The following is a 13,383-nucleotide window of genomic DNA, read 5'->3' as shown; positions in this document are numbered from 1 at the left end:
CCTACAGAGCATTTCATCTTTAGCATGCATTTTATTAACTGCTCACATCTTCACGTCTCCCATCAGAAAATGGGTTTAGATTGGGATTAAACATCACAATTTTTTTTAATAATTCTAATTGGGGTACTTAAGCATTTTCCAACAATCTGAAGTAGCTTCTGTACCTATCTCTACTTTGTACTTATCACCAACTTTGCAATATGGTGAGATGTTAGACTCCCCACAAGGGTGTGCTGTATCTTAGAGGCACAGTTCCTTTTCTGTGCAAGAGAAGAGGGCTGCAACTCTGCTCTGAAGTCAAATGCTACAGAGCTCTCCTGCCTTCCTATAGGCTTAAAAAGAGACAAAAGCAAAGAGGTATTTTCTTCCTTTGCTTGTTTAATAAATACATGTCAAAACAAATGTTCTAGAATGTAACCCTAATACACATTTTTTGCAAGATGCTATGTACCCATGTGTTTAGGATGAACTTAATTTTGATGGTTAAGAAACCATTTCTTAAACACATTAGAAGACAAGTAATATTAAGAGAAAACTAACAAAGTTCTTCCACAGCAATCATGGGGTCATTAAAAATATGTATATAACAGTTATGAGAAAATCCTGTCTGTACCTTTTTCAAGATACTTTAATTTAGCAGAAATCTGAGTCTGAGTTGTTCTGGGAAGCTGAAATCTTCCTAGGCTACATCAAGATTTTAAATAAAGATACTGCGGTTTGTTCTTAAGTATATGGAGACTGACAGTATTAGATCACCATGCAGTTGAAGATGCTAGATAATCAGACATAACTCCCCCCAAACTAGCCAAATACTACATCCAACTGCACAAATATCGAAAAAGATGCATCATGAGTCTGTTGGAGTTCATGTTTTAATTTATTCTGCAATTGCATTCAAAATATAAACACAAATCTCTTAAGCACTGAACACAGTCCGTTAAAACCACTGTTAAGACAGATTGATTTTGACTTTCTGAACATAGGCACAACTTGACTGGTTTCAATAGAACCATGGCTCTTTTTTCAGCAATGAACATTGTAGGTTTATTAATCACCAGTTCACACCGTCAAATAGTTCTGGTTATTTATGATTACTGAAGGAATTACACACTGTCATCACATTTTGGTCTATTAAAAGCATTATAAATTAATCAAATGTGAGATCAAGGCTTGTGCTGTTCCCAGAGTATCTGTTTGAGGTACTGTTCCACCTCCTACCAGGCTGTGGTAGAGTACAAAACAAGCAGCACAATTACACACAAGGTTCAATGATGAAGGTTTTCAATGACAAACAAAAGCTAAACATGAAAATCATCTTGTCATTAGCCATCCTTCCCATCCACACAGGACCTATTTAAAGTGCCAAACTTTAAATAAACTTTTATATTGCCTAAACCCCTGAAAAGAATATTTATTTTTCCCCCCAGTTACTAGTCATATAAAAATAATTTTGATGCATTTATATATATACATGCTATTTCTCCAGCAGAAACTGGTATCTTGGGCACCTCATTCAGAAGCTACTTTCAGATGACACTGTCCTGTTCTAGTTTAGCTGAAACGCTAAACTGAAGTAATGAATGTAGCCTGTGAACCTTCCCAACAAAAATATTGGCTAACCTCACAGACGTGCACAAACTCTGCTGTTGTGAAGAAGACAGCAATCTACACAAAATAATTTACTTTGTCTCAAACTACCTCCTAACAAGCCAAGTAACATGTTCCCGCACTTTTGTCCCCTCAGTTCTCTTCCTATTTGTACCGCCTTGCTCCATCTAGACCATCCATTACCTTTGGAGGAAAGCAATGCAGTGACGGGGAAAGAAGTTCTGATCTGATCAGTACTTGATTTTGTGGCTTTCTTCATTCTGAATGTACTCCGGATAAAGAACCGCTCTGCTGCATGATATAACACTCCTCTCAATCCCTAGCTATATAAAAAGCAATGAAGTTTTGATTTTAAACAAATACAATACCATATGAAATTGGACACCTTTCTTAGAGTTCAGAATAATCAGTGTAGGACTACCACCTATGCATTGCTTCAGCAGCGTAATCAGCATACTTTGTCAATTGTTGTGCTCCTAAACTAGAAAATCTTTTACAAGAATGGGAATCCCCAAAATAAATCCTTAAGGTTTGCTAGCACCTTCCATGATTTTTCCTTACATGAAAACTGAAGAATTGTTTTATGCTGACATAAAAACATCTAGTGCCCGTCTTTGCCTCTGTAATCTCTATTCTGTTACTAACTTTAATGTTCAGACTCATCAGCAGAAGCAATAGACTACTTGTGTTAAAACATATGAAGCCAGCTTAATCATTGCTAAAAGAACAAATTATAATGTACCACAATGCAAAATAGAAGGCCTGCTTTGCTTTCAGATATTTGCCCTTAGTCATAAAATCTTTCCACCCCTAGGACGGTTACTGAAAACTACTCTGTCAATAAAAAGGAAACCTGCATGGAGAAAATGTATATAAAAAACACTTTCATACTTAAAATGTCATTGATTTTCTTCTGTTTAAACACAAGCCTTCTTTCTTTGGCTGCTCTGTGCTTCATCAGCCTATCTTCACTGAAAGTGTAAAAAGCCATTTCACTTAACACAAATAAGGCTTGATACTCTCGAGATGCTAGAGCCCTTATAATGGGTATTTACAACAAGGACCTTGTGATCTTTTCTGCAGTGTCCATTGCTCTGCAAACATCCTCTCGTAAGAGTCTTGAGCTCCTTTTGACCTGCTTCTCTAACACTGAAGTGGCCCTGTGAAGGTTTAATCTGTGCTCTTTATGGAGCAATGGAGTATTTTGCTCTATATACATCTGTATCAAAACCCTTCAAATCAGCCCAGAAGCATTAAAAAAAGAAGACATCAATAAGCAGAGATTAGCGACTATCCATGTAGTCTATGCAAGGCTTCCTCTATTATCATAGAATCATTTAAGTTGGAGAAGACCCTTAAGATTATTAAGCCCAACCATCCACCTAACACCACCAAGTCCACCGCTAAACCATGTCCTTTAGTGCCAGGTCCACACATTTCCTAAATACCTCCAGGGAGTGTGACTCCACCACTTCCCTCCTGGGCAGCCTGTTCCAATCCCTAACCACCTTTTCCATGAAGTTGTTCTTCTTAACGTTCAATCCAAACCTCCCCTGGGACAACTTGAGGCCGTTGCTTTGTGTCCTTGGATTGTATGTATACAACTGATCCCACAATATTATGGCTCTAAGGTACTTTCCCAAACTACTGTGCAGCTGCACTTGCACTGGTAAAGCACAGTGATAATTACAATCACCTGAGCAAATGGTTCATACTAACATTAAATTGTCAATGTAACGTTTTAAAGAGAATGGGGGTTCCTAGCAGCACAGAGAGTAGGCTTTTGAAAGCCCCTTCTGTATAGCCATCAGCATCACTGTGTGACTAAATATCCTTAAAAATTTGATCCTCCACTATCCAGTGGCTCTGAGCAACTCTACAGCTTGTGCTTTGACCTTCAGTTCCTCGTGTTTTAAGATGCTCATTTCGTTTATTGCAAAAATCAACAGAAAGCTTTAGTGCAGTGCAGCCTGTACTCTTGTGGTTAAACCAATGCCTATGTCTGAAGCAAGTTAGTGGTACTGTCTGTACTTCTAGTAACTCCAGGTTTTTCAGTTTAGGAAGATAAAAATTAAGCTAGAGAACACAATTACATGCAAATTCAAGTAAAAAATCATTTAGGAGTGCAGAGTATTACAGAGGATCCACTGGATGTTTGCTATTTTGACAATTATTTGCATGATTAAAAGCCCACTATAAACTATGGAAAGACACCTGATGACTTAAATGAGCTTTGGATCAGCTGTAAGGACATTTCTTTATCTATGCACTGAGACTGTTACTTACAACAGTTATCAAGCTACAGTTACAATATCAAAGAAATGCCAATAATGAATACTTATTTTGCTAACATGAGCAAATAACTTTCTTATGAACAGTACTGTTTAAAAATTTAGCTATGGACCACCTCAATAGTAAATCAAAGCAAATTTCTAAAACAGAAATTAAAGATGCACCTGTACAAACTACATAAACCAAAAATTTAAAGTAAATATAAATATATATATATTACAAAATTACATCTCCAGTGAGATGCTGCCTGTACAGCAACCTGCACCCACAAAATCCTGAGTACTCTACTCTCAATACTGTTGGTGAGAGCAGAGTTTGTAATGCATTTTTCAAGCCCACACTTTTTTGTTTAGATTCAGACTACTCCTCACACAGTTGCAGTGTGCTGAGCAGGAAACAAAATCTTGTGCTGTTAATTAGGAATGTATGCTAAGTATCACATCAAACTTGTCTGGATCCTTCTACATAAAGGTTCAGGAACCATTCAGGAACAATGTAACCTCTGAACTCACTACCTAACCTATGCTAAGCTAAACAATGTAATTTGATTGCAAGAAACACGTGGGCTTCTGAGTCACTTTTTGCCTATGTTTTCAGTGCCTTTTTGAGGTCAGAGTAGAAATTGGCCAGAGTACTAGCCATGGCAGTATCTACTGCAGATTGTGGCAGCATCCCTCGCAGTTCGGTCTGAATGTAACCCGTCAAAAGACTGTGGCTAGGATAGTCTTTAAGAGGAACGCAGAACCAACCGCAAGGGTGATTGAATCCACGGACAAAATCAGGTCTCACTTCTCCATAGTCAAGGCTAATACCTGTCAAGGAAAACAAACAAGAAAAGGAAAATGAATTTCAGAGATAAAAAGTAAAAGTTTCTACCTGGGGAATTTAGTAGTAGTGACAGGCACACTTTAAGCTTTTGGATACTTACATACCTGAAAGCTGCCTGCTCGTCATCCACACTCCTTCACAAACAAGCAGAGCGTAACAAGCAGAAACTGACAGTAAAGACGTTCCTCCCATTTACTAGGAAGCTTTTTACTTTGCTCAGTTTGCTGTATAAGCTGAGTCAAACCACACTATTTGTCTCTACCACTCCTGTTCTACAGTTGGCGTAAGTGAATTCTGTCACACATGAATGGCTAATGGGCAAAGCAGTAACTTGTATACTTCTTTAAATCTGTAAAATCTCTAAAATCCCTCTGAAATACTCATTGGAGACCATTTTATATCATTTTTGAATGTTTACTACAGAACTGTACTTAATTTGAATCAAATCTTAAGCCCAGCAGGTGGTGCAAAATAAGAATTGAGCAAAGGTAAGTGGTGCCTTACCACATGTTAGAAGACCATCTTCATAGCTTGTGGTGTAAGAGAAATCAACAAACTCCCTTGGTGCTATGATATTCCAGAGCTGGCCAGCAGTGGTGTAACGCATCACACAGCAGTTCTTGTTGAGTGACAGAATGAGGAGAGTAACAAAACAAAAGTATCTTAGTATAATGAATACAGGGATATTTAAGCTGGTAAGCAGCTAGCCTTTTCCAAAAGGTGGCACTATCTTTCAAGTACAGGCTGTCCAGAAAAACTTCAATGAGATCTGAATGGAGGTGTCATTTTTGGTCTAAAGGTTGGAAGTCCTTAAGAACTTGTAGTCTGCAACTGAGCACTGCAGAGGCTGAGGGTATCTGGCTCCTTTAAACCATCCTGATTAAAACAATAGAACTGTAAGTCATGTCTGGGAACTGAAGGCCACGTGCCTTTTACATGCCCTTCCCACTACCTACGAAGTCTGAAAAGATCATGAATAAATTGCAAGAGGCTGCTCTCAGTACTAAGATCCTCTGCCAAGGACTTTTAATCCACCAAGTGAACAAAAAAGAATGCAAACAAGTCTTCCAAAAAGCCTTTCTTATGAGACACTTAAGTTTGTGTAAATACTAAGGAGCAATTAGCAAAAACACATTATCATATAAATCCTCTTTTGCTCTGGCTTTTCAGGAGAATGCATCCATGTTTAAGCCAGATGCCTACATCATACTGGACGTCCCCAGTAACCAAAACAAGGCTAACAACTTCTGCATAATCAATTTCAAAAGTATCTCTCTTTATCAAGTCTTGCCTTCCAGTATGAATTATTTTGGCTCTCAGCACAAAGCCCTGCCACACAGCTAAGACAATGTTTTAGGAAGAGGTTGTAGTTTCTGTAGAAGTACAAGTGGATTATTAATACCCACAACTTTATTTGTTGTGGAATAGATGAAAGTGAGGGGTATGTAAAGCCTCTAGTGTGTAGAACATTACACTGTAACTCTTCTACATGTGAATTGTACCACAGCTCCCACATCTCAGTTGCAACCTTTTAGGTTTTACTCCTCTATTTTTTTCATTCGTGAAAAGTTGAACATCAAGCTTTAGAAGAGGGCTGTGCAGCCAGAAAGCATCTTCTGAAGTTACCCCCAGCATGTACTCATACTGGCCATGCAAATAAACACGCACTCAAGAAAACACGTGTAAAAATATCAGTACTTATTGGAACTACTGCTTTTCTGTGACGTTAGATTCATGTATGTGCCTACACACATTTCCTTTAAAAATCTATATGCAAGTCTTCACCTCTTCAAACGTTTCCATGATGTCCATCGTGGTCATTAAGCTGTCCCAGTCCAGTCTATAAGGTCCAGGGCGAATATGATCCACAATTCTGTTAGTAACATCTTCCACCACTCCTTGAGCTTTGTAGCTAGAGAAACATAAGTTTACATTTAAAAGTCAGAAATTCTTATTCAGTATTCCATTAGTTTGCAACAGTACACTGACTATAACACCTTGGTATCTGGAATTATAGTCAGTGGATAATTGTATCAGAAAGACAGTACAGAAGAAGATCCCTGTGTGTATCTATTCTTTTATGCAATAGGGATCGTTCTGGGAAGCTTTGTCCTTATGCTGCAATCTGTATTTCTTAAATTGCAAACACCTTCCTCAGATAAAAATCATCATGTTTATTTCTCTAACAACTTGTTATTTTGCTGCTCTTGCAGGGGGAGCAAAGGAGTCCACCAGGGATGAGTAAAACTAAAAGCAAATAGAAAAGAGAGCAGGTATACAACGAGAAAAACAGTCACAGTCCTCATCAAGTAGAAGTAACAGTAGTAGAACCAAGCTAACAAGAAACTACATTACGCTTTGGTGGCCTATTAGAGTACCAAATAATTTGGTGTAAGACTTTACAGAACATTCATTATGTTAAGTAGATACCAGAAATTTTGATTACTTGAATTACTGGGTCTCGTTCTCCTAAGGAAGGAAAATTGATAATAACCGTTATTTTCAAAACACTTCTTATTCATTAAGCTGTTCTTATTAATAGTAGGTAACCAGTCACACAACCCATTCATTTATTCTCTTGCACATTTCACCCCTTTTCACTCATAGTTAGCTGGCTGTGGCCAACCTCAGTGTATACCAAGAACGCCAGTGCCTGGTGGGTGTTTGTAGATTTCAGTGTCCTTTTTTAAATTGGGTGTGTTTGCAATCCTGGAGTCAGCTGCAGATAGCAACTGGCTTTGTTGGCATTGGTTTAAGTCACACAACTTGGTGTTCATGCTAGGATGCTGGTGGCCCAGTATAGAGTCAGTAGACTCGTGGTACCTGGAGTCGTCAGCTCTAGCAGATTTAACAGGACATACAGTACCCAGAGCGTATCAGTCCTTCAGGTACTTTCAAACACTACCTTTACGCAGCACTCTTCCTTTCTTCGAACTGCTGCTTTCTAATAACTATTTCTCAATTTAAACCTATCGCTAACTACAGAACCCAGCAACAGAAACTCACGTGGGAATGGTCTTTATGTCACACATCTTTCCCACAACTACATGCTTGATGTTTTATACTACCAGTTGCATAGCCACTAAGAGTGTGCAAACACTAACTGGCTCGTCACTCAGTAATGCTGCAGACCTACTGAACCTGTATGTGATGTATATTTCTAAGACGTCTGGACTTATGTTGTTGCCCACATCAGCCAGTGGGAGTTTTGTGGTGTCTGGACACCATGAAAGCACAAATCATCAAAGCATAACAGCCCAAATAAATGATACAGGCCTTTACATGACAACAAGGCACACCAGATGACCCACTTTGCTTCTCCTGTGAAGAATCTGTGTAGTTTATCCACAACCTTCATTTCTGAACTCTATAAAGCACATCTGTGGAACCTTAAAAATTGATCTAGTCTGCAGGCAAACTTACAGGTATCCACTGAATTCCTCTGATGGTTTACGCCACACCGTTGCATCTTTCTGGAATAAAATGGAAGATATGATGTTACTTGTCACTTACATACCATTCTAAGATGTCAAGAAAATGCCTCCGTTTCTCCAATGAAAAGCAAAATACTCTATCATTAACTGTGGCTCACCCCAAAGTGCTCTCTTGCATATTTTTCCGCAGAAAAGCAGACATCTTTCAGACATCTTTGCTGGTAATCCTCCATTCTTTCAAAAAAGTCAATTACCTTTCTCTGTGTCAAGTACTAGAAGTCTGAGCAGATAAACAGCTTTGCAGGCCAAGCCAGTTTACTAGGAATAATATAGAGTAATGGAAAGACATATTAGATACAGCTTTTCAATTAAAGGCAACCGGAAAGCCATTATCCAGACACTAATTGGAGAGAAAGACCATACAATCTCTGCCCCCACTCCTGTAACACATGACCAAACAGATGTGTGCAGGAAGTGCTGACAGTGGCAGACAAGTAAGCTTAAGTTACTCTTCTCTCCTACATGCCTGACTAGAAACATCTTGCAAGCAGTGGTCTATTCGTTTTAGCATAAGCCAGGTAAAATAAGTAAAATGGTAACTTCTGATTATTATCTAACTATCAAATGGGACGTATGTACAAGATCTCTGGAATTCATCATTAAAGAGAATACTACTTACTTTTTGTTTGGAATCATGACTGACTACATAAGCTCTAAGGACTAAATGTCCTAAAGAACAGTAGTGTAAGTACTGCATCCAGAAGTACAAGGACAGTGGGATTGAGTGTACCCTCAGCAAGCTTGCTGATGACACCAAGCTGAGTGGTGCAGTCGACACACTGGAGGAAAGAAAGGGATGTCATCCGGAGGGACCTGGACAGGCTGAGACATGGGCCTGTGCGAATCTCATGAAATTCAACAAGGCCATGTACAAGGCCCTGCACCTGGGCCGGGGCAGTCCCAAGCACAAACACAGGCTGGGTGGAGAATGGATTGAGAGCAGTCCTGAGGTGAAGGACATGGGGGTGTTAGAGGACGAGAAGCTCAACATGAGCCAGCAATGTGCGCTGGCAGCCCAGAAAGCCAACCAGATCCGAGGCTGCACCAAAAGCAGCGTGGTCAGCTTGGTGATGGAGATGATTCTCCCCCGTTGTTCTGCTCTCATGAGACCCCACCTGGAGCACTGTGTTCAGCTCTGGCACACCCAGCACATGAAGGACATGGATGTATTAGAACAAGTCCAGAGGAGGGCCACGAGGATGATCAGAGTCATATGAACAGAAGCTGATAAAGTTTGAATTGTTCAGCCTGGAGAAGGCCCTGGGAAAAACTTAGTGGCCTTCCAGTACCTAACTGGGCATGTAGCAATAGAACAAGGGGTAATGGTTTTAACCTAGAAGAGGGTAGATTTTGATTAGATATAAGGAAGAAATTCTTTATTCTGAGAGTGGTGAGAACAAGTTGCCCAGAGAAGCTGTGGAACCCCCATTCCTGGAACTGCTCATTGTCAGGCTGGAGGGTCTCTGGGCCATATGATATAATGGAAGGTGTCCCTGCCCATAGCAGGAGGGTTGGACTAGACATCTTTAAAGTTTTTTCCAACCCAAACCATTCTATGATAGTCTTAGATGGTCTGTTCCTCCTTTTCAAGACTCCGGATTTATTAATTTTCTGAAAACTCAACTTACATTTAGAACATTTGACCCTACCTTATTTATGTCTATTCACAAAGAAAGAATACTGTAACCACTAGCAGCATTGTTATAAAAAGGCAAAGATGCAAATTTCCTCCGGTAGTCCTACCACACTGCCAAACCGTGATGTCAAAATACATTTCTACCTCCTGTGCAGGACAGGGGTAAAAAGTATTCCAACAGCCTAGAGCTGATGCACCAGCAAAGTCTATTTAGCTTGATGAAGCAGAACTCCAAAAAGCCAAGCAGCTCAACAGAAGGGTATGACAAACTGCTTGGGGAAAGCAGGAGCTGCATTCCCTTCAAGTGGGGAAAACTTCTGATAAAGCGGAGGCTCTGATACAGTCACAGCTTGAAGGCAATGAAAACATATGAAGCAACATGAGGGAAGGAACAGACAGTGATCTCACATTTTATGAGGAAGACATTTGAAAGCTGAAGCATGTGTTCCTGAAGATTTTTTTCAAACGTAAATGATTCTATGATTATAAACAAAAAGAGATTCCAAAAGCCAGCAGAGCCTAGCTACAGGCTGTGGCTGATTAATTAGAAAGTACAAGTGAGCATATCGCAGCACTGCTGGTGTTAGCAGTATTTTAAATTTTCATAGACTCATAGAATCATTAAGGTTGGAAAAGACCTTCAAGATCATCTGGTCCAAGCATCCCCTACCACCAATGTCACCCACTAAACCATGTCCCTAAGCACCACGTCCAACCTCTCCTTGAATGCCTCCAGGGACACCACTTCCCTGGGCAACTTGTTCCAATGCCTGACTGCTCACTCTGAAAAGAAATGTCTCCTCATTTCCAATCTGAACCACCCCTGGTGCAACTTGAGGCCATTCCCTCTAGCCCTATCACTAGTTACCTGTGAGAAGAGGCCAACCCCCAGCTCCCCACACCTTCCTTTTGCTTCAAGAAAAGCCCCAACCCCACACAGGTAGGACTGTGCAGGACTTCCACAACAACGGGCACAAGGCATGACACAGTATGTCAGGGAGAACTCCTTCTGCCATCCAAAGCTGCCCTGTCCTAGAAGGTTCATTGCACGGGGCCTCTCAGAGGAAAGCCCTGCGAGAATTGCCAGATGCTTCACACCCACGTTACACTACGTAATACCCTTTTTTTGTTGTTGTTACCATGGGTGACCGACAGCCCGCACGCACGTTCAGCCCACTCACCGTTTTCTTGGCGACCCGCCACTCGCTGTCCGCGATGGCGTGGTACTGGACAAGGGTGTTCCGCAGCTTCGTGGCCAGGGGCGCCGAGCTGGGCAGCAGCTCCATCTCCTTCCCCCTCGGAACCGCACACACACTCGCACACACACAGACGTCACCACTGGGGCCCGGAGCCGCTCCCGGGGTCACAGAGACCGACGCCAGATCCCGCCGCCCAACTCTCACAGCCGGCCGCCGCGCTCCGCCCGCCCAACGGCCGCTCAAAGGCCGCCCAACGGCCGACGGCGGCAGCCAATGGCAGCGCGGCCGGCTTGCCGCCGCAGCCAATGGCGAAGCTGCCCGCCCTCTGGAGAGCGCGCGCGGCGGGCGGGCTGCGGGGCGGGGCGGGACGGAACGGTGGCGTGTCGTCACGAGCTGGCGGCCGCAGGGCGCTTGCCCGTTGGCTGTCGCGGAGAGGGAGGGCGCTCTGATTGGCCGCGGGGAGCGGGGTTTTCCGTCAGGCTCCTGCCCGTCAGCGCATGTGGGGGCGAGGCCTGTGGCCGCCCGGCCCCTCTACAACCTGCTGACAGGGCTGGGGGCGGGGCCTCCCTCACAGGGCGGTCCCTGACACCTCAGACCGCTGGGGTTGGTGTTTGTAGCTTCGGGCTACCTATGGGAAGAAATGACGCTTTTTTTCTGTGAAAATGACGATTTTTGAATAAAACCGTATTTATAGAATCACTGAATCATCAGGGTTGGAAAAGACCTCCAAGGCCATCTGGTCCAGCCATCCCCTACCACCAATGTCACCCACCAAACCATGTCCCTAAGCACCACATCCAACCTCTCCTTGAACACCCCCAGGGACTGTGACTCCACCACCTCCGTTGGCAACCCATCCCAATGCCTGACTGCTCTCTCTGAAAAGAAATGTCTTCTAATTTCCAACCTGAACCTCCCCTGGTGCAGCTTGAGGCCATTCCCTCTAGTCCTATCACTGGTTATCTGTGAGAAGTGGCCAACCCCCAGCTCCCCACACCTTCCCTTCAGGTAGTTGTAGAGCGCAATGAGGTCTCCCCTGAGCCTCCTCTTCTCCAGACTAAACAACCCCAGCTCCCTCAGCCTCTCCTCACAAGACTTGTGTTCCAGATCCCTCACCAGTTTTGTTGCCCATCTCTGGACATGCTCCAGGGCCTCGACGTCCTTCTTGTAGTGAGGGGCCCAAAGCTGAACACAGTACTCGAGGTGCAGCCTCACCAAAGCTGAGTACAGGGGTACGATGTGGTGGTTTTACCGTGCTAGGCAGCTGAACTCCACCACAACCACTCTCTCACTCCCCCTCCTTAGAAGAGGAGGGGAGAAAGTAAAGGAAAGAACAACTCACGGGTTGAGACAAGGATAATTTAATTAAAGGGAAAAATAATTATTAAGGAAAGATTATTATTAATTAGACAATTTAACTAAAGGGAAAATAGGGAAAGGGGAAAGGTGAGGGGAAAGGGGAAAGGCGAGGGGAAAGGGGAAAAAACAAACAAACAAAAAAACCACACAAGTAAAGGCTGTGTGGAAGTCGAGAGGAAAGAAATTACTCTCTACTTCCCACAACTGTGTGATGCTTGACCACGTCCTTGAAGCAGGGCCTCAACACACATAGTCAGGAGGACAAACGTTTTCACGAGAGCCCACCCCTCCCCTCTTCTTCCTTTTTCCGCCTTTTATTGCTGAGTGTGACATCATATGGTATGGAATATCCCTTTGGTTGGTTTAGATCAGCTGCCCTGGTGATGTTCCTTTCTCAATTTTTGCCCACCCCCTAGGAGGGTTAGAGAGAGTCCTGATGCTGTGCCAGCACTGCTCAGCAGCAGACACAATACTGGTTTGATACCATTGCTGTTCTAGCTACAAATGCAGAGCACAGCACTGTATGGGCTGCTGCAGGGAAAGTTAACATGCCAGCTAGACCCAGTACAGATGATCACCTCCCTGGTCCTGCTGGCTACACAGGGTCCTGCTGGCCCCAACACCGACCCCAGGGGAACACCACTGGTGACCGGTCGCCAGCTGGACTTCACTCCATTCACCACGACTCTCTGGGCCCAGCCGTCCAGCCAGTTTTTAACCCAGCAAAGAGTGTACCTGTCCAAGCCATGGGCTGCCAGCTTCTCCAGGAGAATAGCGTGGGAGACCGTGTCAAAGGCCTTGCTGAAGTCTAGGTAGACTACATCAACAGCCTTTCCCTCATCCACCAGGCAAGTCACCCGGTCATAGAACAAGATGAGGTTGGTCAGGCAGGACTTGCCTTTCATGAACCCATGTTGTTTGGGCCTGATCCCCCAGTTGTCCAACATATGCTGTGTGATTGCATTCA

The 13,383-nt window shown here is 43.0% G+C and overlaps 1 protein-coding gene across 2 annotated transcripts; it reads right to left on the bottom strand.

The window, feature by feature from the left end:
• Positions 1-858: 858 nt before the first annotated feature.
• On the bottom strand, positions 859-11,571 carry STARD4 (StAR related lipid transfer domain containing 4). 2 transcript variants are annotated; one of them, XM_080573228.1, is made up of 5 exons: positions 11,040-11,571; positions 8,152-8,201; positions 6,514-6,640; positions 5,233-5,347; positions 859-4,712 (listed from the first exon to the last, which is right to left on the bottom strand). In XM_080573228.1, exons 1-5 carry the CDS (start codon positions 11,142-11,144, stop codon positions 4,486-4,488), a joined length of 624 nt encoding a protein of 207 aa, XP_080429354.1. In that variant the 5' UTR covers positions 11,145-11,571; the 3' UTR covers positions 859-4,485. The 2 variants fall into 2 exon arrangements, with proteins under 2 accessions (XP_080429354.1, XP_080429353.1); XM_080573227.1 differs by lacking the exon at positions 11,040-11,571 and adding an exon at positions 8,321-11,016.
• Positions 11,572-13,383: the final 1,812 nt, after the last annotated feature.

This window comes from Anser brachyrhynchus (assembly GCF_964034855.1).
Source record: "Anser brachyrhynchus genome assembly, chromosome: Z".
In the NCBI taxonomy this organism is placed as follows: Eukaryota; Metazoa; Chordata; class Aves; order Anseriformes; family Anatidae; genus Anser; species Anser brachyrhynchus.
This window is presented reverse-complemented; position numbering and strand designations above follow the sequence as displayed.